At 47.4% G+C, this 24,762-nt stretch overlaps 1 protein-coding gene across 3 annotated transcripts in view; it reads left to right on the top strand.

Annotated features, from left to right (window-relative positions):
• Positions 1 to 260: 260 nt before the first annotated feature.
• The window catches only part of SLC5A1 (solute carrier family 5 member 1), a 37,691-nt gene continuing 13,189 nt past the window's right edge, over positions 261 to 24,762 (top strand). The window contains exons 1-7 of one of the 3 annotated variants that reach the window (XM_075012276.1): positions 261 to 558; positions 2,614 to 2,685; positions 11,798 to 11,902; positions 13,382 to 13,441; positions 13,979 to 14,083; positions 23,611 to 23,716; positions 23,929 to 24,009. In XM_075012276.1, the coding sequence (XP_074868377.1) occupies positions 472 to 558; positions 2,614 to 2,685; positions 11,798 to 11,902; positions 13,382 to 13,441; positions 13,979 to 14,083; positions 23,611 to 23,716; positions 23,929 to 24,009 (616 nt within the window). In that variant the 5' untranslated portion in view covers positions 261 to 471. Of the gene's footprint in view, positions 559 to 1,940; positions 1,991 to 2,613; positions 2,686 to 11,797; positions 11,903 to 13,381; positions 13,442 to 13,978; positions 14,084 to 23,610; positions 23,717 to 23,928; positions 24,010 to 24,762 lie in introns of those variants that run through there. The other 2 variants (XM_075012274.1, XM_075012275.1) reach the window with 2 other exon arrangements.

Below are 24,762 nucleotides of genomic sequence, written 5' to 3'. Positions count from 1 at the left end.
TGGGGTTTCCCCAGGTGTCAGTCACTCCTTCTTTGGGTGTGGTAAGTATCAGTTTCCCAAGGAAACAATTAATCCCATGACCAGATTTACAGGAACAACCTCTACCTAGTGAGGTGAAAAACAGTAGTTATATTATGTCCAAGCCACTCCTTCCACAGCTCACTCTTTGCCAGACACCTGCTCTACCGCTACAACAACTCTGAACACCTTCAGCAGGGGATGTGAATTCGGGCTGGTCTTTGGCTCTGAAAACAGCTACAGCTGTAATAGGGGAGCTGTTCTTTGGAGAGAAAAATCACAGCTCAAGAAAAAGCATCCACTTCAATTTTGTACCCATAAGAAAAAAGTGAATCTAAAGTTATCTGTTATACAAGACAGAGTGGGACGATAGGGGTTTATCATTAACCTGAAGTCTGCGAGAGTGGATATAAGGAGAGAAGAAGGAGAAAAAGAGCTGGAGAAGCAGGCAGGATGGACTCCTCTGACAAAATCAAGAACCCTGCTGACATCTCAGTCATAGTCATCTATTTTGTGGTGGTTCTGGCAGTGGGAGTATGGGTACGTCTGGATATTTCTTTCTGAATGTGGTATATTGTATGGCAGGATGAGGATTAACTTGGGTTCAATGAGGCAGTGGTGTGAGACCTGGACTGGGGGTAAAGAGGATGAGATGGGAGTAGAAGGGAGGAGAAAGGGGGCTGGAGTAAAAGAGGGGTGCGGCTGGGAACATGGCTACAGAAGTGGGCCACTGGGTGGAGATCAGGGTAATGGTGAGATGGACATTTTTAGCAGGTTAGAGTGCAGACCTGGTAAGGAATAGAGTGAGGGTGGAAGTGGGAATGGGATGGTAGAAAGGGGTAGCTGAGGATGGACCCTGGGGTGCTGGAGCAAAGGAGCCTGCAATGGGAATTCATGGCGGCATAGGAATTGGGGAGATGCGTGAGAGGAGCAATAAATGGGGGTTGCAGTGGGGTGAATTAGGGTGGGAAATGGGGTGAGCACTGGACTGAGTTGCAAATGGTGGGGATTGGAGTAGGGCTGTAGCTGGAGGAGAGTGGGTGATGGAGTGGCAGACGGGCATTGCTGCAGGATGGCCATGGAATGGATGGAACACAGACAAGGTCTGGGCACAAGAGAATGCCAGCTGTCCATCCATAGGACTTCACTGCAGAGCGTAGGCACATTTAGACTCTGAGACCAAATGTCAGTGGGGACAAATGGTGTTGGTGTTAGGGTCTCTTCTGCTCTAAGTCCTGATAGGATCGTGCCTCCTCTCAATGCCTGCTAATGATGCAGAGGGAAGTAGAGAGGCTGCAGCCTTAGGGAATTCTTTCACAGCCAGTGTGGGAGAAGGAGATGTTTTCCTACTAGAATAAATCTTGATTCTGAAGTGTTGAAAGGAAAGGGACAGATAGTGTTTGTATCGATGCTGCCATAGGAGAAAGCACGTGTGTGTCATGAGGTGACAGAGCTGATTTCCCTTTCAGGAGCGGTCTGTATTCAATCTGAGGTGAGATCGGTGACTGCTCTTGGGGAGAATTCTGCTAGTCCCTTGAGGAGAGAGCCAGCAGTTAGTTAAGAGTGAGCCAGGGAACGCTGCCTTTCAGTGGCTGCACACTCCCTTGAAATCACCCAAACATCCGTGTCCCAGAACAGAGCAGGCAGCTGCAGACAAAATCTTCTACAAATAGAGTAGCAGAAATGCTTCTTTTGCACACAGGGGGAGCTCTGGGAGGGAGCCAGGCCTGTGCGGTAAGGGTACAATGTGACCTGAAGCTGTGTAACAAGAAGTCTGGGGCACAAGGCGGCTGCCAGGTGGCAAGTCAGGCACCGGAACACTGAAGTTTCTAGTTCTGAATAGTTTCTAAGCCGCTTAATGACTCGCTCCATTCAGCTATTGTATGGAGTGAATCGTGCTCCTCTTTGTTTATTTTCTGGCTTCTCTGTGAGGATCAGTGATCTGGCTCACTTGCAAGCTTCGTGGAAAAATGTGAGCGAAGTGTCCCAAAAAGTCTGTCCGGATAGATATAAAATGAGAGCAAGGAAGGAGTTTTAACCGGCTTCTCGGCGGAGGTGAAGACAGGCTAACAAGTGGTGTGTGGGTACACTGGTGATCTTATCAGAACAGGAAAGGCTAAACTGCCAGACAGTACATTCCTGCTGGGTAAACTCCGGAGCCTTCAAGTATTGAGTAGGAAAGATGGAAATGTCCCCTCTAGTGCAAAAAACATGCAACTCTTGCTACTACATCAGTTTTGAGGCCTGCCCACCTGCAGATTGCAGGCCAGGCTCTTGGTTAGTGAGGAATTGCCTGTGTTTTATTTTTAGGGTGTAATATGCTGTATTTTAACACGTGATATTTAGAGTTAGGTTCTGCAGGCCTCCTGCAAGGAAAGTTGAAACAATATAGCTTAAAATGGTTAATTTAGCCATTGAGATAAGAATCAACTCATCAGTCACTGTCAGGTCATATTATTCCCTTCAAAAACATTCTTGACCCTTTCAGGGCATATCATTGTCTCCTCTTTCTCATCACTGCCCTGGTTGTTGATGCTATCAGGCTACAGGTGGGTTATTAGAGCTGAAAGTTTTAACCAGTCATTCTTCTTCCAGGCTATGTTCTCAACAAACCGAGGCACTGTGGGAGGATTCTTCCTAGCTGGACGGAGCATGGTGTGGTGGCCGGTGAGTCTACATCGTACACTCTGTGTGTGTGTGTGCGTGTGCCACGTGTGCATGTGTGCGTGTGCATGTGTGTGTGTGTGTGTATACACAGAAAGGAATTGTACTTTCACCTCTTAGATAATGTTTGACTGCTCATCACTTTATCACTCCAGCATTTAACTGGATGCTTGGTAGTACTGTTTTCTCTGGACCCACTAAAATTTTCCTGAGGCCTGGCTCATGTGAGGTGATCACTGTTGGGTATAAGGTGCAGGGAGGAATTGATTTTTGCATGTGGTTTCTGTGATAGTGGTGTTTTACCTTCATTGGGGCTATGCAAGTCTAGACCTTGGCTGTAACTGTAAGGAATGAACCCTGGAATGGTCATAATAAATTACTGATAACAAATCAGAGTGCACATTTATAATAACAGTACTTATCGCTGAAATTGCACATTTCACCAGCAGATCTAAAAATGCTTTACAGAGGAGGTAAGTATCATTAGCCCTATTTTAAGATGGGAAACAGAGTCACAGAAAAATCAAGTGACTTACTTAAAGTTACCCAGTAGCCCAGTGGCAGGGCTGAGAATGAGACCCAGGCACCTGAATTATTCCAGTGCTCTCTCCATTAGGTCACACACTCTAGTGAATGAAGCTTGACAAAGCAGAAAACATTCAACAAATGTGGTGCATTGTCCAGCTGTTGCTGATAGGGTACTTGCACGAGCATCTTTGCAGTTCAGCTTGGAAGGAAAACTTCAATGATTTGTTATAATAACTAGCCCTGATCCTGCAATTGGACCCATGCAAGAGGCCTTCTGCACTGGAATGGAATCTGATGCAAGGTTCTGTCTGTGTGAAGCTCATGACAGGATCGAGGCCTTAGAGAATTAAACAAATATTTCCTGATTGTGAGACTTTTCAAAACAGCTTTTCGAAATCTCTGCCCCGGTTCCAGCATCTCCTTTTGGTGTTGCCTGAACTGGGGAGGGGCAGGGGCTGCCATGTCAATGATACGAGCATTGTGTTGCCCAGCAGGAGTAGAATCGCATGAGTAGATTAGGACTGGGAAAATTCAGGACCATTGGGGAATAAGAATCTCAAGTTATTTGAAGTAAATTTGTTTAATCAATGGAGTGACACTGCCATGAAACTCAGGCCTGGCTGCTTTGTACCTTGTGTCATTCTTTATGCCTGTGAGTAGTGAGTGTTAAATGTTATCACCTTCTACAGGTGCAAATGATGGTGCAAGGCAGTGGGGAATGCAGACCAGTGTCTACAACACAAAACCACTATGGGGCAGATGCTCAGGCCTGAGTAAGCTGCTTGCACTGCTCTACAGCCAGGAAGGGGGCATCTGGGAATTCCCTTAATGCAGGGGAGTCCCGCAGGAACATGGAGCAATGTAGCCAGCTTTACATCACCTGAGCTCCTTGTCGGCGTAGGAGGCATATCAGATTTGTCTCTAAGGATTGACCTTTGTCTCCCTGCAACACTGTGAGTAGGGCAGCTGAGGATCCACATTCCTGTACTAGCCTTGTACCATCACATTAATCTCTCACTTTGGAACACCTTCCGACCACTCTGTGACCTAGCAAGAAATCTCTTCCCCTCCCTGCTCAGCAGCATCAGGTAACATAAAAGGAAGAGACACAGCAAGCACTCAGATCCCTAGCTAAACAGGTGTACAGTAAACTCATAGCAGGCATTCTATCATGCTGAGCTCTCTTCTAACTGGCATCTCAACCATAAGTCAATTTGAGTTACATTTTCCATATGTACTGTATAGTGAAAGGAAATACAAATAAATACAGCAAATACCGTATAAGTTTACAGTATACTATACTGTTGTTGTTGGTAAATAAATTACTCTGCATACATATTTCTTTGTTTCTTAATACCTGATCGTGGTTTTCTTTAGTGCTATGCATTGCTAGATATACCTCTTTGTTACCCAGAATAAGTGAATATCTGGCAAACTCCCAGTCCTGGGGCTGTTAGATATGAAAGAGGTTTACTGTTTTAACAATACTATTCTGGAGGACCTCTTGCACAAGGGAATGTGAGATTCTGAAAATTCCTTCCCCTGTTTTAATGCTCAAGCCTCCCCGTGCAAACAAGTGTAAAAAGTTACAACAAAGCAGGAAATACCAGCCTGATGATGTGACAGCTAATGCAATGTACAATATTTTAGAGAACTGCCACTTCCTGGATTCACCCTTGGGCAGTGGCATGTGTGATCATAACCACGTAAGAGTATTCCAGGGGAACCTGTGTGAGTTTTCCCAGTCTGTAGCTGTGGCTGTTGCTTTATAAGTGGAGCCTTCCCACCCTATATATTTGACTGTGGAATATTGCAACTTGCTTGCATGATTCAGTGCTTCCTGCAACAGAGCATAAAAGAAAATATGTCTCCAATAACCGCTTTTAGAGATTAAATTTCCACTGGATTAGTGTCATTCGTCAGTTGCCGTGCTCTTTCCTGCTATGCCAACCAGCTTCAGGCATAGGTGAGTATTAAGAAGAGAGAGAAGGATGGCGTTTTGCCCTCTGTTCTTCATTGATTCCACAAGTGTGGAAATTTCTTGTTGTGACTTCTCTGCAACTACACCCTGATACGAACAGTAATATGATTCTGTTAATTACAATGGCTCAGCAGCCATCTAATAGATTAGCTGAGGGGCTATATGGAAAGGGGTTGTAGCTGTGTCAGTCCCAGGATACTAGAAAGACAAGCTAAGCGAGGTAATAAGTTCAAAGGTGTGATCAATAAAACATATTACCTCATCCCCTGTCTCCCTCCAGCTGAGTGGCTGGCAGCCAGTCTGCAATCTGATACTGACTTGTTTGTGCGAGTGGACAAGTTGCTTTCTGTGTCTAGGTTCTTTAACTGGAAAGGGAAATGAAGCAGCTGAATTGGGCAAAATGTGCCCATTTTTGGCTCAAATGTTTGGCTCAAAAATTGACTTTAATGAGACCTAGGGATGGGTTGGCATTTACCAGGATGAAGCCCAGTGTTCCGTGTAGGCCGAGTGCTTGGGTGGCCGCAGTGGAGAAATCCAGGGGCCGCCCAGCTGATCAGCAGAGCGCCTACAGATACCCACAGGCAGCAGCCTGTTTTTCTATTGGTCATGCACAGATGCACATGTCTCGGTGGAGGGACCAGTGATGAGGCCCATGCTGTGTACTGGTTAGCTGTTCCTTCCACTCTGTGGTCCCAACTCATGCTTTAGAGTTGCACCTCTTAAGTCAGCACTGTTCTACTGGATTTGATTGTTTGTTGGCGGTAGAGCAGAGACTTCACTCACCCTAGCATGTGGTCTCAGTGCCTCTGGGGATTACATTCGTAACCCTTGACCACAGTGAGAAGTTCAGCCAGATAACCGACTGAAGGCAGTGCATTGTCCTACCAGCGTAGGGAAGGATTTCTTTGTCCCTGGACAAACAGAAATCTCGATATCCTGAGTTTGTGTCCAATCTGTCAGTATGGACAGGACCCTGGTAATAAACATACACAATGATACACATGTCGAGGCCGGGCCTTAAATACCACAGAGTCCTGGTTCACAAAGAAACGGGAGCACCTAATCCATTACTTAAGTAAATGTTAAAGGAGAAGAGAAGTCAAAGAACATAAATTCTCTGGGGATCAGAAGTCGTTAAACATGAAGAGTTTAGTTAATAGTAACTGGGATATAGATACAGAGAGGAAGCCGTGCTAGTTTATACACTATCAAAACAAAAAGCAGTCAAGTAGCACTTTAAAGACTAGCAAAATAGTTTATTAGGTGAGCTTTCGTGGGACAGACCGGTCTGAAGAAGTGGGTCTGTCCCACGAAAGCTCACCTAATAAATTATTGTGCTAGTCTTTAAAGTGCTACTTGACTGCTTTTTGTTTTGGGAAATAGATGTAGAGTTATATGTGTGTTGTCCTTAAAATACAAATTAAATTTGCTCTCCTGTTTGGGGTCAGTGACACATTAATCTCTGGGATGGGCAGGTCAACGCTTAGGGCAACAGTAATCGAGGAGTCGCATTCAGTGGTCAAAAAAGGGAGTGAACTGGGTTACTCAGCTAATTATCACTTCAGTTCAACGCAAGTGCTGCTTCTCTGTTGCCCACAGAATAAGTTTCTCTGCTCATTGTCTCCAGTGGATTATTGTATACTCAAAGTTCTGCCTATTTGTTGAATGCAGTAGTGGTGTAAGCAGATCTTGGGGCTATATCATTTCCTGTCTCCAGGTGCAGCGGACACTTTTAGTCTTGACCGAGAACAATGATGGTTGTTCAAGTTAAAAAGACTAGTAATAAATTCATTGAAAGCAAAACTTCGATAGGAAAGAAAAATGCAGTAAATCAAAGACCTGTAGATTTCTCCAGAGCCCTCCCATGGGCTGCCTCTTCCCAAGATGGAAGGCATTGGGTCTGGAGTCTGCATATCCGAGAGTGGAAGATCTACTTTATCAGAGCAGGTTTGCTAGCAAGTAGCAGCAACTGCGATTGATTTCACCCCGTCACGCTCATATAAAGGCTCTGTGAGATGCCAAAACAACTGTAGGTTGGAAGAGGTATATAATTACACTTCTGCCTGGGGGACAGAGAGATGGTTCCACAGTGCAAAAAAGCCTGTGATTCTTGAGAGTGGGGTACTTGGGTACCTACTTGGGTTATAATGAAAAATATAGAACATATGAAATCCTTAGGAGAGCAGCAGAACAGCAAATCTGCTTTCCTTTAGGAGCTGGCTCTCGGTAGATGTACAATGAGATTTTTTACAAAGGCACTAAGCAATATGTGTGTTTTCCAAGAGGTTGAGGGTGGGAAGGACTGTGGGGTTGCACTCAGGTATGCTTTTGTGGCCCAAAAGAATGGAGCAGATGAACCAGCTTCATTCCACAGTGCGAAAGTCACCACCCAAAGAGGCGCAGGATGAGGCCAGGCAGAGTCCCAGGATGAGGTTAGGAGAGCAGTGGTCTGCAAGGACTAGGGAGTTTTTCAGTTAGGCTGCAAGGTAGAGGGTAGGATTTCCAGAATCCTTTGAGGCCTGTAGTTCAGCACAGCACATGGACTTCTGGGTGTCAAAAAGTTAATGAAAATAGTAAGGTGACTAGATTAATGAATAACATGTAAAATAGTCAGTTATTTTCATCCAGCCGCAGCCTGATGGTGTTTTTCTGAATAGTGAGCCCTTGTCAAGAGATTTCCCACTAGTTAATGTTCCACATATCCTCCTCTTCTGTTTCCCCAGCTCACTTTTAGACTCTGTTTCCGAGCTGCTAGGCCTTACACACATCTCAGAGAGCTGGAAGGGACTTTAGGAGGTCATGGAGTCTAGTCCCCTGCCCTTTGGGAAGGACCAAGAAACATCCCTGAGGGTGGCGTGTGTGGTTTTTAACCCGATTTCTTCACCCTAGACAGCTTTCCCAAGGATTGGGCTCACAACTCCAGGCTTCACAGGCTAATCCACAAACCACCAAGCTCTCTTCTCCCTTTCCAATTTACCTTTCATCTAATCTTTTTCTGGCTGAACGCTTGCGCCTCCCCCTCCCCCCTAGCAAACCCTCTGCCCTCTCCTAGCTCCAGTCCATCCTTCCTGAGATCTAGTTGCTGAGCTAACTGGTGGAGGGAATCTCTCTCCTTGCAATTGCTTCAGCAGGGAAACAGGTAGTGCACGTGTACCCCTGCGGCTTTGCAGCCTGGGCCAGCTCTGTATCTCTCAGGTCAGTCCAGAGGGGAAAAAAGAGCAAATCGCAGGGTTATATCACAGTACTCACCTATTCTGACTGGTGAGGTTCAGTATCTAACCCTGCTGGGGACAATCCAACATTTAAGTTCCAAGTGCTTTGTGCCACTCAGGATGTCCATAATGTTTCTAGAGCAAAGCTGGACTTGACCAAGCAGCCTCAGGAAATTAAGCTCACTCCTTTAATGATCCCAGCTCAAAATATTAAGTGGAATCTCCCAGACCAGTGACAGGCAACCTGTGTCCCAGGGCACCTAAGCTACTGCTGGGCCACCGGACATATGCCTGTGGCTCCCATTGGCCATGGATTCCCATTCCCAGCCAGTGGATATTGTGAGTGGCCGTACCTGCAGTCAAAAGGTAAACAACCTCTCTGGCGGCTCCTTGGTGGCTTACCCTAATGTGCTGGTCCGTGGGGTGCCCATCATTGCCCTAGCTACCTGCTTTAAGTAAATGTTCTAGTTTAGCTAATCTTAGTTAATGCTGTAGATGCTGCTAGCCATCTGTTAACCTTGTGGTCATGATGTTTTCTTGCTACAGATTACAAAAGTATTGGAGCAAGCAATGGAAATCTATTTCCACAGTTCTGAATTCAAAGATCTGTCTGTATGGCTGACCAACCACATTTGTAACTAGTATACACCGATCTTATGATCCTCCAGCAGAGGGTCGTTCCTTTATTGGACAAACAAACAGAAGTACAAAGCAGTAGATTGTAAATTTGCATTGCTTTGTCCTGAAACCAGAAATAATCACAGAATACTAGAACTGGAAGGAATCTCCAGAGGTCATCAAGTCCAGTCTCCTGCATAATGACTGTTGTGTTAACCGGAATCTTTTGCTAATTGCAATAGTTCTTGTTTGGTTTTGAATTTTTCTTTAAAAATAAGCAAAGAAGATGCAGAATTGCTGGATGGAGGTGGGAATATTCTTAAGGGCGGGTGTTCTAATGTGCCCCACATTTACAGGTACACCAGCCATGCTAGCTGGAGCTGTCATTTCTTTGGGCTCTTCATAGGCTGCTGTTGTCACCTGAAGCTGTTGAAAGTGCAGCGTGACTGTTAAAAAAGGGCTATTTTGAGTGTTTAAAGCAGGAGCGAGGGTTGAAAGAACAGATTTAATGAGCATTAGAGGGTAATGTGATTAATCATTTCTGATGACTACGTTTGTAATAACTCGGAATGAGGTTTAATAATTTATCTACTGGGAAGTGAGTGGAGAACAGCAGTGGATGAATTAAAGGTCAAGAGGCACAATTTTCCCCAAATGGATCAGAAATGTTCCAGTTCCTGGGGTGAGGCTCAAATCTGTTCGAGCAGGGAAAGCCAGTTCCCTCCTACATTGTTCCCTCCTATAGAGTTTGCTGTTTTTCCTTTAAAGGCAGTGGTCACTGACTTCAGTGGAATCATGATCAAGCCTATTGGCCAAATCCTGAGAGGTACTGGCCCCCCCCCCCCAATTTCTATTGATCTCAGGGAGAGGCGTAGATGAGCTGAGCATCTCAGGACTAGGCACCGAATGTCATTGCTGAGCCATGACTTGAGTCCCCTGTGTTCTCTGGATGATTTTTTGGTATTGGAGAATTCTCTGCAAATGATTAGAGTTTTGCGTCCCCTAACTTTCAGACCCCTCTGACCCCCACTCCCACCAGCCCTCAGAACCTTTCGTTCAGTGAGTAGCTCTCTGTTACAACAGTTATTTAAACTCATTCCGAGTGACTGTATCAGTGGCTGAGGAAAGCTTGTTAATCACCGGAACTCTATGTAGGTGTTGTAAAGGCCTTTGGGATTCTTTGTCATGATGGTATATAGTAGATATGAGTGGTGATTATTAAATTTAATTATCAAAGAGCAGGAGACACTGGTCAGTTCTCAACACCCCTTCCCCCGTTATAAATGGTATTTTCCTTTACTTCGCTCCTCTTTTTACAGTTTTCTTTTCTCTCTCTGGCTCTCCTAGGTCTTGAAGAACAAATGGGATGGCAAAAACATGCCCCTGACTTACGTTTTTAATATCTAATCAGTGCCGCACACACATACCCTATGCTCTCAATAACCCAACCAGTATTTCTTTCCCCCACTCAAACATCTGGCCCCTACTACTTTAGTTCCTGGCCTTGTAACTCAGGTTTGCTTTGTTCTGCTGCCTCCAAAATCCTCAGTGCCTTGAAGTGATGTTCACAGCTTCTGTCTCCATCTTCTCCCATTGTCTCTTGGGGTTGTTTGATGAAGAACGAGACTTTACAGGTTTGATCTCCCTCTTGGGGCTCGTCTATTTTTTAGTACAGCACTAACTTCTTTCTCTTTCTTTGGCATCTCTCTAATCACAGTTGCTATAGTCTACCCATTACTCTCTTTGTGGGATCAATACGGAATGTTATAGGTCTTAGTTATCAATATTCCTCATTTGCCAATCCTTGATCAGCTGTCACTCACAGGTACTGCAGATGCCGGTGGGTGGCGTCATGTACCTAGGCTAGCAGCTGCCAGAATCTATTTCAGTTAACCTATTGTCCCCTTGATGGAAGCCAACCAAGTGCAAAAAGGGTGTATCCTGCTGAAGATACAAGCCAGCCTTAATGGCTTTTGCAGTCCAAAGAGCTATATCTGGTTTTCCTGTTGCGGGCAGGAATCAGCCACTTGGCCTTGAAGCAGATTAGACATATCACATCAGCATTCTGCTCTACCATTGACTGCTTGTTCTGGAATACATCACCTGTATGTTAGTTGGACACGTTCTCCAAAAAGTTGTAATTCTTGGGAGAAGGCCATGTGGTTACCTCCAGTGAGGGAGGGAGGGTTATCATTCCTTAGTTTCTCCTCTGGTTAAGTTAAGATGCAGCATCCTTGCTAAATCTTCTTCGCCTATAGGGATGATGGCTGCAATGTGGGGTATTAAGAGGAGAAACTATTGAGGATTCTTCAAGGAAGTCAAGTGTTCATCTCTCAGGAAATCTCAAAACACCACATACAGACCCGTGGATGTCGGGGCAGACAGCGAAGGGGATGATTACCCCTAGGCCTGGCGATTCAAAAAGGCCAGGGACTCCTGGCTGCTGCTGACACTACCACAGGAGCAGTGGTGACTGGTGCCTAGGCTCTTTGAATTGCTGCCGGAGGGCAGAACTGAGGTTGGGGTTGGGTGGGGGAGGTCACCGTGGTCCAGGTGGTGCTGAGTTCTGGCTCCTCCAGCCATGCCCCCTCTGGGTGGTGAGGTGCAGAGCAGAGCAGAGCTGCCCCCAATGCCTTGCCCAGGAGCCTGGTCAGGCTGTTGGCCCCGCTGACCACAGAAACACAGGTTTTTAAGATATTTGTGGCAAATGCTGTTGTTTTATCCAGGGCTCGAGCTCAGGATTTATGGTCCACATCTGTTCTGCTCTCTTTTCCAGATCGGTGCATCTCTGTTTGCCAGTAACATTGGCAGTGGGCACTTTGTGGGCTTGGCAGGAACAGGAGCGGCTACAGGAATCGCCATTGGAGGATTCGAATGGAATGTAAGTCATGCATGAATCCACAAAAATCGTAACCTCAGGGGCATCCAGAGAGATCAGGTGAGATCACATTGTCTAAAACTCCAGCTCAGTTCCTTGGCGTCAGAGCCTCACCCAGCAGCACCTGCCACCCCTGGGGCTCCTGACTCGCGAAAGCACCACCTGGAAGAACACTGTGTTATTTCCATTCTCCCAGCCTCTCTCCTAACTCACACCTGCAGCCCAGTCAGTAGGGGAAGAAAAGTCCATTCCGTTCTTAGGCAACCATGATCCCATTTGCTTAATTTTTGGGAGCTTGGTGTACAGGAGCTGGGGAGGTGTCTTCTGTCTTTGGTTTCTTCCCACCAGAGAGGAATTCTTCACCCTTTCTTAATCTCTTTTCTCCTTCTTTGTCGTCTTGTCCGCCTCCCACAACTGCAGAGGAGTGCAGAAGGTACTTGAAATCTGCCATCAGTGCTGTTTGGTTCTCAGTCTACCTGTCTATAACCAAACCCCTCATGTGATTAAAATGACCACAGCTACTGCCTGAAGGGTTGAAGAAGACAGTTCTGCTCTGCAGTAGACTTCCAAAGGAGGCTGTAGAATCCCCACCATTTCAGAAAAAAATTAACAAACATTTATCAGGAATGCTTCAGTGGAAGGAGGCTCAGCTGGCCTTGAGCTCCCTTCCAGGCCACCATTTCTATGATCCTATAACTAAATTTCACCACAGGAGACAGCCAATGTCACATATATTGTATCTGAACAAGTGGGCTAGGCTGGTGGATGAGGAGGGTATGGAAATAAGCTCCATGCTCCAATACCTTGGGCTAGTACAGACGAGATTTCACCGTGGCACACTTGGATTTGGGATGGAATGTTTCTTGTACTGGTGGCAGTTTAGAAATTGGACCAAAGGACTAGTAAAGGGAGATAGGGCAGCTTCTGTAAAACTTGCTGGTGGTAACACCATCTGTCACCATAGAAAGTCTCCTGTGGTTGCTGGTATGCTAACCACTGTGTTGTTTAGACCTGCTCTGGGCAAGGCTAGAGGTAACAGTGGTGCAATGCCTGCATCCAGACATGCTAATGCTCTACTGGTTTCTACAGTGATTAGAGCTGCCGTGGGTGCAACAGAGGTAAGTTTTTGGACTAGTGTTAGCAGAGACACGCAACAACTGCCAAAGTGATCTTCTTGTTGAAACTCCAGTAAGTCTGCTGGTGTGGTGAACTCTTTCTCTGGTGAATCACTCGGACAGCTGAGGGAAGCTCTAGCCCCATTCAACTGAATGGTAAGACAGCCAATGACTTCAATGAGGTCAGGATTTCACCCCTGGCATTCCAGCTGCTAGAGAAGTAGAAAGAATGAGGCTGAGGTGACTTCACTGGCCACCATTTTACTCATTGCAATATTTATTGCTGGCATTCAGCCTGGTACGTGGCCATGGGAAGTACTGGCAACAGGAGAAGAGGCTAATTCAGCTCTTCTTTCCTTGGTTACAGGCTCTGATATTTGTGGTTGTCCTTGGCTGGCTGTTTGTTCCCATCTATGTCAAGGCTGGGGTAAGTATGAACACCATTTTCATCTTTCTGTGTACATGGGTCTGTCACCACCACAGAACCATTCTCAATGGGAAGAGAGACCTGGCCGTGTCAGAAATTCTGTACAAGTTGCTTCCCTATGTATTTAAACAACAAGGTCTTTGAGATCCCAACATGAATCAAGTGCTGCTCTGCCTCACTGTGCTTCTTGGAGGCTCCTGCTCCTTGGCCTTCCTCATTTCTAGTCAGCAGGGAGGTCTGGCTCTGCACCCCAGAAGGGGCGAGGCCAAAGGCAAAAGGGGCAGGGCTTAGTGCATTCAGCCCATGGCACCTGCCAAACTGTGGTGCTGGGTTCCCCCTGACATTCTGTGCTTGGTAATTCGGGCCCCTTTGAAATGCCGGGCCTTGGAGCAATTGCCTGCTTCATCCCCACCCTGCTGGGGGGCCTGTTTCTAGTGCACATATCAGTGTGGTCTCTGGGCAGAAGAGCTTGCTGATGGATGATGGTAGTTGTGCCTGTCGCTGATTGTGTGAATTATTCTCCGTCTCCTTCTGCAGGTGGTGACGATGCCAGAGTATCTCAAGAAGAGGTTTGGCGGCCTTCGGATTCAGATGTATCTGTCAGTCCTTTCTCTGCTCCTCTATATTTTCACCAAGATCTCGGTGAGTTAAGTGTTTCCAGTTCCTCTGTTCCTAGTGATGTTCCCGTTCGTATTATCATTTTACACATGTATGAAATCTCTATACCCGTGTGGTTCACTTGTCTCTCTTTTGGTGCCTGGATGCTCGGTAGATTAAAAATGATTTCTGTGTTGTCACTTGTCCATCTAGCCATGCTGGCCATCCAAATTGTCTCGGCAGCTGCGAGTGTGGTTGTGATGGTTGGATTATGTGTGCTCTCCTTCTCCCAGCGGGACTGATGATTTAGCTTGCTTTTCCCAGGGTTTTGTTTCTACATGTGCTGTCCTCGGAAATAGATCAGGCTGGCAGGAGCCTTATATTACATACATTGTGCTCCATCTCAGGCATCAATGACAGAAACTGAAGAGATGGTCCCACGCTATTAGAGTTCTCTGCCTTTGTCCCCCAAGGGCCACTATTACTACTTCTCCAGAAACATTTGGCCAAACCCATGTTGGGTATTTAATTTTAAAGCTTTCTGTCTTAAGCCTCCTGTTGTGACTCCTAAGCTAGATTCTCCTGCTGCAGTGTATGAGGCCTTGTCTACACTTACCTTTACTATCAGTCTACTTCACTTACATACAGCTGAAGAGGGCGTACCTACCATGGTGTCTTCCTCATGATAAGATCAATGGTGGCTTCCTCTCCTGTCAACGCCATCTACTCTTCTCGTTTGTTAGCATACCGGTGTTGACGGGAGCACATTCAGAGATAGATCTGTTGTTGTCAATGATGCAATAAATCATGCCCGGTGGATCAATCCCTCCTGGGTCAATCCCCAGAGTAGGGAAGACGCACCTTGGGTAATTCCCATTGGCTGAGGTTTTGTCCCCACTTTCACATTCGTTCTTCCATTGGTCTCCTTAGCCGAACATGCCACTCGTGAGTACTATTGGAGCAAATGTGGAAAACAAGAGAGGAAGGCAGATAGGGAGAAGTCAGGGAGAGAAGGGGTTAGAAAATACAGGAGTGAGAAAAAGCACTGTGAGGAAGGGAGGGGGACTCTGGGTGTGGATCAGCTCAAGCTCTGAAGTGTGGCTAAGGGAGTATTGCAGTAGCAAAGGGGGAGCTGTGATTTTCCTCCCTTTTGAAGCCAGCAAGTCCATAGGTCAGGCAGGCCCGGGTCTTTTGTTTTCCTGCAGTTGCCATGGAGGATTATTCTTTGCCCTCTGCATAGGAGCGAAGTGATAATAGTACAATTTAACCTAAAAGAGCTGGCCTTTTGCTCCCTTTCTCATGCTCTTATGATAACTGATTCTTATCGGGTTTACAAATTAAACAGGCTGGGACTATTAAGAATCTGCCAGTTGGATTTGGGTTTCTGTTTACATTAACTGTTTCTCTATGCAGCTGTAATTGGAAATGCTGGTATTCCTGCAACTCTAGTAGATGTGGAGTGAATCCAGACAGATAAATGGCACGTGATTCTAATCCAAAACCCGTATCTACATTTCTGTGGAAGGCATGAGCCCATCACTTGCTATTTACAAGCCAGATTTAAAAAAAAAAAATCTTTTTGTGCATGTTTCCTCCCTAAGTTCAGCTTACGTAGGTGCATCACCCATAGGAGATTTGCGTCAGCTTTGGCGGAGGGACTGTCCTGCTTAGCAAGTGGGGGTGACTGTGGACATGCTCACTCCAAGTTGTCGTGGTGGACCTGAAAAAATGAAGTAGCCCTCAATCTTCATGTCCCCCTGCCCAAGCTTCAGGGCAATAGCTGGCAGATCTGTAATGCAACAGATCCGTTGGTCCCCATCTGGTTCCACACACTCGCCCCCATCTGGTTCCACACACTCACCCCACTTTGCCCACAAACAGCTGCACAGATGTTCTCCGGGAGCCACTGTGGGATCAGTTTCTGACACTCAGGGGATTGCCTCCTGCATAAGTTCTCCAAATTATGTCCCTCCTCCTGATACAGCGGAATTTCTCTTCCTCTGTCTGTCTGTCTGTCTGTCTATGGGGTAATTGTACAGCCTCTTATTATTGTAGTAGCCAAGTGCCCCACAGTCTTTTGCTGTATTGGATGCAGCTAAGGCTTTAGCTGCACTGGGGTCTTAGGTAGCTGCAGAAAAGGGGAAAGGACTTGCCTTAAAGAATGACCTGAAGGTTTGATTCACATGTTGTGTTTCATGGGGTGTATGCACAGTACTATCTGAACCTCTCTAGTCCAGCACTCTCTGATTCAGCAACATCTGTGGTCTGGTGTGGTTTGAGTTAGCCGGATGGTCACTTACACTGGGTGTGGCCAAGTTTCCCATGGTCCCTTAAAGTTTGTTCACAGTCACCAGTCCTGGCTGTCAGTGTTCTGTGCTGTTATTTAAACTCTGAATTATCCCTAAATGCCTTGTGAGAGCCCATTGAGCAGTGAAAGTGGTGATAATGCTGTTAAACATAAGCATGCCCTTTATGCTTTACCTATTACCTTGTGCCAATACAGTAAATTTGAGTAACAACACTAACACTTTTTGTTATGAAAAGAACTGATAAGCCTTGGCTTGACACAGGCTTCTATACGGTATAATAGTACAGTCGTATTTTATTAAGCAGCATTGCAAGCGTTGTTCTGTTTATTTATCTCAGTGAAATAAAAATAAAAAGACACTTGTCTTGATTGACTTAAACCCGTGTCCTCCGGGTGGAGCATAGGTCATCTACAAGTCTCCTCCGCTTCACTCTGTCTCAGGACAAAAACTTCTAGCTGACTCCAGGATCACTCCACTTGTTGTCCTTCAGTCTCAGTAGATCTTTCTCTGTGTTGGCCGAGGTCTTCCTATTTTGCATTATCCGTGTGGGTTCCATGTGAGAGCTTGATGGACTATGCTGGATGATGGTTTTCTGAGAGTGTGGCCCAGCCATCCCCACTTTCTCCTCTTGATTTCAATGTCTTTGGTTCTTGTCCTGCTCTGTTTCAAAGCTCCTCAGTTGTGACCAAGTCTTGCCATTTGATGTGAAGGATGGACCTGAGGCATTTATTATGAATGTCTGTAGCTCGTGATTTGAAGACTTTTTAGTACGCCAGGTCTTGCAGCCTTACAAGAGCAAACTCCCCACTCATTACAATAATGACTTCCCTTGGTTCATCAAATTCTCTGCTTCGGCACTGGACAGGTCCCAAGGGTGCCATGCTAGAGAGATTCAACCTGTATTCTGTTTGTTAGGACTCTGTCCCCATTCTTATTAGTTATGAAGCACTCTTAGGACACAGCACTATGTGAGACACTACCCTCTGCTTGCTGATGAACTAAACATGTGGCAGATACAATAGAGAACAAAAGAAAACAAACAAAGATCTGTGATGTTTCATGGGCTGAAGGGATGTGGTGGTGAGTATCTTTAGCATCTGCTTGAGAGAAGGGGAAGGGGAAGGGTGCAAATTAATGCTGTGCCAAGCATAGGATGTAGCAAAGTCTAGGCTGAGTGAAGGAGACAGGAAGTGGAATATTGGAGTTGGAGGAAATGACAGAAGGCAGAGAGCTTTGAAGGTATGAGATAACCCAGCATCTTAACCACTGACGAGCCTGATTCTGAGTGCTGTGAGTGGCCACCTGAGCTCCACTAGCCACTAACAAAGTCATGAACCCGGCTAATCCAAAAGACTGGCTCATATTCCCAGAATAAGAGGAGCAGCACAATCCAGCTGCTGCTCCAATGATAGCTTGGTGACCAATGTATTTGGTGAACGGCAGGGGGTCAGCTGATATGCTGGTGCAGGGCAAAGAGCTACCTGGCCAGGGCCCGTGCACCATGCTGTCTGGCCAGGTGTCCATCAGTGCAGCATGTCACAAGGAGCAGGGTGAATACAGGAAGCACAGTTCTGCTGCAGCCAGCTCTGTGGGAATCTTTCATTCCAGGTGCTGGAGGCAGACACAGTGCTGCCCAACAACATAAGCCAAGGCCTTCCAAGAGAACTGCTTCCCTGGCTGCTGCCTTTTGCTGACACTCGCTGCCTTGCACCTCCTAGGGCTTTTGTACTGCTCTACTCACTCTTTCTAGCAAGTCACACCTAACAACCTGAATCATAATAGTGATGCAATTGATAGTTGCCTCTCTGAAGGATCTTGCATGTATGGGTCCTGTTTTACATGCTGCTTCCTCACCTATGCCACTTGGGGCAAAACCTCAAACACCAGAGGTAGTGTCGTAGTAGCAATAAGCATCTTCCACCCCTACATCTTGAAGCATAGGCCATTGGCGATCATTCATCAGCATCCCATGTTCTGGGGAATCTTTTCCAGTTCTGACCAGGTGCATCCCGTCTTTTTCAGTGTCTGCCTTCTGGTCTCTACACCAGGTGTTTCTTGGGCTCCCTCTTTTCCTTTTCCCTTTGGGGTTCCAACTGAAGGCCTGCCTTGTGATGGTGGCGGTTGGGTTTCTGAGGGGCTGTCCAACCCATCACCATCTTCTCTTCCTGATTTCTTCTTCGGAAGGAAGTTAGTGAGGTAATGTGCCATATTGTATTTTGATCCAGGGCTGCTTTACGGTGTGAGCTGTTGCCATGGTAGCTTTTAGGGTAGGAGCTGCTTAATTACTAGCACTTCTATACTATTGTCACCAGCCAAGCTGTACCAGTGGCAAAGGTGGGCAGTTTCAAGAAGATTGTTCTGTAGCAAGGAATTAGTGACCAGTAACTGATTAAAGTAAGACTAAGCAGCTGGGGATGCAAGTAACGAGATGTTCCCCCATAGTCTGAAAGAGTTTAAACCCTGAGTCTATCTCTACAATGGCTGGTTTTTTTAGAAATAACTTATTTCAATGTTCCAGTGCCAAATAAGTTATTTCTGAAATGAGTGTCCATGCTGTAAGGGCATTTCAAAATTGAGGGTTCGGACCAGAGAGCCCAATTTCAAAAAAATAGCAATGATGGGATGCCACTCTGGAGCCCCATGACATTGTAATTACCTCTGCTTAGTATGCACTGAGTCAATTTCAAAACTGAACGGGGGAGAAGGTGGTGAAAGTGGTTAGTTTTGCTGGAGTTACTGTTTCAAGTTAAATGCCCAGTTATTCCAGAATAACAAGCTTTGTGATGTGGATGCAAATTATATTTTTTCCCTTTGAAAAAAGAGTTTGTTTTCACCAAAAACCTCCAAAACAAACAAACAAAAAATGTACGGACAAGCTCCGAGTCTGCGCCTGCATTGCAAGCCTTCCTTGGAATTCTTTAGCTGTAAGCGTAGTTACAAAAGTACGTTCATGTTATTCATAGTTTTGCCTCACGGTTCCCAAACAATGTGTCCATAGCTCTGGAGTGATTTTTGTTTTGTTTTTGCTTGGTGACGGTTTAGTACATTCAGTGATAGGATAAGGTTTTAATGGTAACCATAAAAGAGAGTTAATGGAGTAACAAGGAAATATCAGTAGTAAATTGATGTGACTGGGAGGTAGAAGAGGTGAACTTGGAAGGCAATTCAGTAAATCCAAGAGTATTTATATATTGCTCAGGATGTTAAATAATTAACTATATTTCCTTGCAGCATCAGTGTGTGACCATAATATCTGTAATCATGCAAACTAAGCTAATGATAAAAATAAATGAAACTCCAGCTTTGGGGCACAAGCTGATCAGCAGTGAGGCTAAGAAGGAATCGTCTCTCCTAGTGAGGGGCTGGTCTGGTGGTTAGCCTGTTGGATGACACCCTACATATGTGTTTTGACCCCCAGCCCTCACCTCCACGACTGCAGGCGGCAAAGGCGGAGGCAGAATTTATTGGTGGGATCATGCATGTGTCTCACACCCTGTGGGATGCACAAGACAGGTGGTGACTTTCAGAAGCACCAGGGGGAGGAGGGGCTCAGCCCAGGGCTCTGCCCCAAGCCCCAGCCGCACTCTACCCCACTGCTACCCAACCACACCCCACACGCCCCCTGCTCCACCCTCACCCCACCTCTTCCCCCCAGTTCCATTGCTGTGTCCCCGCGCTTCCCCCCCCCCCAGAGCCCCCAAACATGGCCAAGTAGCTGATGGTGGTGCCAGAGGCATGGGGGGGGGGTGAAGCCACAGTGAGTAAAAGGGCCTGGGAGGAAGGAGGAGCTTATGGGAGCTGCCGGGGGTGCTTTTTCCCAGGGCTGGAGCACCTACGGGGTCAGCACTAGCCTGCTCAGTTTCACAATGGCTCTGCATGGGGGCATGCATGTAGCTGGGGGTGTAGTAGGGTTGCCAGATGTCCTGGAATGTGTGGGACAGCCCCGAACTCCCATGAGGAGTCCTGCATCCTGCATTTGTGCAAAAATGTCCCACTGCAGGACTTGCCAGGGAAGTTCCTGGTCCCAGCCTCGTTTCCCGTGGCTCTGGCTGCTGGTGGGTCTCTGCGCCCCAGACGGTTTCCAGTCACGTGAACCCTGCCACAGGGGGAGAAGGGAGACGCTGGCAGCCCTGCAGCTGAAGTGCAGAGCCCTGACAGCATCCTGAGCTGTGGGAACCCCAGCCGTGAGAGTGGGGGAATCCTGACAGCCCTGCAGCTAGGAGCTGGCTGAGGTATGGGGTGCCCTGGCCCAGTGGTAGCCTCCCAGCCATGGCAGCCTCCCAGCTGTGGGGATGCTGGTTCCTCCCCTCCCCAGCCAGGGATGCTGGGGCTGCCTGTCCTGCAAACCCTTCCCAAAACTCTGGCAACCCTAAGCTGTAGCAGGGCTGGAGGATCTACAGCTGCCCCGGTCTCCTTGCCTTGGAGGCAGGAGGGGTGAGGAGGCACTGCAGTGGTGACATTCTCAGGAGAAGTTTCCTCAGTGGCTGGGGGGAGAGGCCTCTCCCTCCAGCATCTGCCCAGCCCCGCAGGTTGCGTGTGTGGAGTGGATTTGCCCCTTTCTATTGTCACTTTAGTTTCCCTGTCTGTAAAGTGAGGATGAGGGTTCTCTGCTGCCTGGCTGCCTGGGGAGTCCTGTGGATAGGTTACTTACCCATTGGAAAGAGCTGTAAAGGTAAAACGCACCAAGTGTGCAGCCTGGCACCAGTACCCAGAGGTGTGCCTTTGATTTTACTCCTCGTGGCTGGCACTCCTTGGCTACGTCTACACGTGAAGCCTACATCGAAGTAGCCTATTTCGATGTGGCGACATCGAAATAGGCTATTTCGATGAATAACGTCTACACGTCCTCCAGGGCTGGCAACGTCGATGTTCAACATCGACGTTGCGCAGCACCACATCGAAATAGGCGCTGCGAGGGAACGTCTACACGCCAAAGTAGCACACATCGAAATAAGGGTGCCAGGCACAGCTGCAGACAGGGTCACAGGGTGGACTCAACAGCAAGCCGCTCCCTTAAAGGGCCCCTCCCAGACACAGTTGCACTAAACAACACAAGATACATAGAGCTGACAACTGGTTGCAGACCCTGTGCCTGCAGCATAGATCCCCAGCTGCCGCAGAAGCAGCCAGAAGCCCTGGGCTAAGGGCTGCTGCCCACGGTGACCATAGAGCCCCGCAGGGGCTGGAGAGAGAGCATCTCTCAACCCCCCAGCTGATGGCCGCCATGGAGGACCCAGCAATTTCGACGTTGCGGGACGCGGATCGTCTACACGGTCCCTACTTCGACGTTGAACGTCGAAGTAGGGCGCTATTCCGATCCCCTCATGAGGTTAGTGACTTCGACGTCTCGCCGCCTAACGTCGAAGTTAACTTCGAAATAGCGCCCGACTCGTGTAGCCGCGATGGGCGCTATTTCGAAGTTGGTGCCGCTACTTCGAAGTAGCGTGCACGTGTAGACACAGCTCTTATGTTCCTGGAATAAATATTTGCCCTAACCCAGGTAGAGATGAGGACTAAACCTCCTTGTCGAGGAGACACAATCTCCTTCACTGGGATTTTGGGGGAAGTTTGCAAAATCACCAAAATGATTTAAGAGCACAAGTTCAGTGACATGTCCTTTAATGGCACATGGGCCCCTAAGGCAGGGAGCCACTTTGGAAACCTTCCTGCTGGGTGTGGGTCACCATCCCATGCAGCAGCACTTAGACCATTTACACAGTAACAGACTGAGTCTCCTCTGCAGCCTTAGCTGGGAGCCTGCTAGCTTTTAGCTCAAACTGTAGCAGATCCTGCACTAAGCTCCAGTGATCCCAGGTTCAAGTCCACTTGTAAGTGATTATACAAACCCTTAACAGAGATATGAATGGGATGGGAACTGGTTATTTTAATTTCGCATTATACTTACTTTAGGGATGTGCTTTAGGGCAGCTGAGTTGGTACAAAGACTTACTGACAAAGCTGCAAAATTCTTGTTATTACACAAGCACAAGAGCTAATTGTCTCTCTGAGGCTACGTCTACACGTGCACCCAACTTCGAAATAGCTTATTTCGATGTTGCGACATCGAAATAGGCTATTTCGATGAATAACGTCTACACGTCCTCCAGGGCTGGCAACGTCGATGTTCAACTTCGACGTTGCTCAGCCCAACATCGAAATAGGCACAGCGAGGGAACGTCTACACGCCAAAGTAGCACACATCAAAATAAGGGAGCCAGGCACAGCTGCAGACAGGGTCACGGGGCGGACTCAACAGCAAGTCGCTCCCTTAAAGGGCCCCTCCCAGACACACTTTCATTAAACAGTGCAAGATACACAGAGCCAACAACTAGTTGCAGACCCTGTATATGCAGCACGGACCCCCAGCTGCAGCAGCAGCAGCCAGAAGCCCTGGGCTAAGGGCTGCTGCCCACGGTGACCACAGAGCCCCGCAAGGGCTGGAGAGAGAGTATCTCTCAACCCCCCAGCTGATGGCCGCCATGGAGGACCCCGCTATTTCGATGTTGCGGGACGCGGATCGTCTACACGTCCCTACTTCGATGTTGAACGTCGAAGTAGGGCGCTATTCCCATCCGCTCATGGGGTTAGCGACTTCGACGTCTCGCTGCCTAACGTCGATTTCAACTTCGAAATAGCGCCCAACACGTGTAGACGTGACGGGCGCTATTTCGAAGTTACTGCCGCTACTTCGAAGTAGCGTGCACGTGTAGACGCAGCTTGACTGGCCAGTTTAATGCTAATTACTTTAACAGATATTCATGGAACTTGTGCCACTTTATTCTACACCTTTGATTCCTGTTTACCCTCAACTGGGTCAGTAATACCAGGTGTCTGTGTTGCACTGGGAAAAGGAGGGGGGAATAATAGCATTGAGCAAAGATGTAAGTCAAGACAAAAGAACCATTAACAGAACTCTTGATGGATATAATGGTGCAAAGTGACGTGCGCGATAGCATGCTCTGGGGTTTAAGAACTTTACTTAACTGTTTTCCCAATCATAAGCTCACAGGCCTGGAAAGGTGGGTAGCCAGATTTGGCTAGGTGGGATCACTGACAAATGTCTGGAAACTATTCTAAGTGCACAACTAAAAAGGAACTGGCAGTTAGAATAAAGCAGGTCCAGGTGACCAAGGAGCCACAATCTCTATTTTACGTGCTTATTTTTGTGCAGTGTTTTGGGGTGGGAAGGGTACGAACAGAGATTAATAGAAAAGTTATTTTTATCTTCAGCATTCCCTAAATTGTCTTCTTTCTTTTTGTTAGGCAGATATATTCTCTGGAGCTATATTTATCCAAATAGCCATGGGGTTGAACCTTTATTTGGCCATAATCATATTGCTGGCAATTACTGGTCTTTACACCATCACAGGTGAGTTTTGGGAACAGATGGATAAATTTAAAACAAGTTAACAGGGGATGCAAAAAGCTGAAAATGGAAACGGGGATAAGTGGGAAGAAAGGAGAGCACGAAAGGGGAGAGGTGTATGTGCGTATGAGAGAGAGGCTGGGAGGCCAAGGGGAGATTGAGCCCAGGAGCGCTGCAGCAGAGAGACTCTTGTGATGGTTTTTCTTTGCCTTTAGGTGGCCTTGCTGCTGTGATTTACACAGACACCTTACAGACCATCATCATGCTGGTGGGCTCCTTTATCCTCACAGGATTTGGTGCGTAAATCTGATGAACGAGAGCTGTAACGATCAGCCACAGGCACCAGTGTCCTGTGGAAATGGCCCAGCATTGCAGGGTCCTGACAGGTTAACAGTAGGGATGTTAAATCCCATTTAATTGGTTAACTGGTTAAACGCTGAGTTTAACCGGTTAACAGATTAAACAGGTGTGTTGGTGGGGGGCAGCTGAGGAGGCTGCTCCAGCCCAGCTGACCTGGAGTGGCCCCTCTGCCATGGATAGGGGCTGGCTGTGCTGGAGTTCCCATGCTTACGGCATGCCTGGGACCCAGGCTGCTCCAGCCCAGCTGGAGAGTCCCTGCCCAGGGTAGTGCTGCAGGTGAGGGTGCCCCAGCATGGCCAGAGCAGCCCCCATCCACATGGCATGCCATAGGGCGGGCATGATCTAGTTGGGCCAGAGCAGTTATGGTCCACAGCAGAGGGCTGCTCCAGTCGAGTGGGGCTGGAGCAGCCTCCTCAGCCACCCCTCCTCTTTTCTCAGCCTCCCCTCTCATGGCTGCCACGGACCCACGGATGGTGCTACACTGGCCCAGCCAGAGCATCCCCACCTGTGGTGGCCTTGCGGGGCTAGAACAACCCTCTGCCCACGGCTGGTGGGCTGCTCCAGCCCATACCAGTTAACTGTAACCGGTTATATTGTAGCACCCTTAGTTAACTGCTGAGGAACTCCTGAGTCCCATTGATGCATGTCTTTGCCAGGGAAGAAGAGCCACATTGCTAAGACCTCATGTC

Source organism: Carettochelys insculpta, chromosome 18, assembly GCF_033958435.1.
Source record: "Carettochelys insculpta isolate YL-2023 chromosome 18, ASM3395843v1, whole genome shotgun sequence".
Classification (NCBI taxonomy): Eukaryota; Metazoa; Chordata; order Testudines; family Carettochelyidae; genus Carettochelys; species Carettochelys insculpta.
The sequence above is the reverse complement of the archived record's forward strand: the minus strand, read 5'-3'. Positions and strand labels throughout refer to the sequence as shown.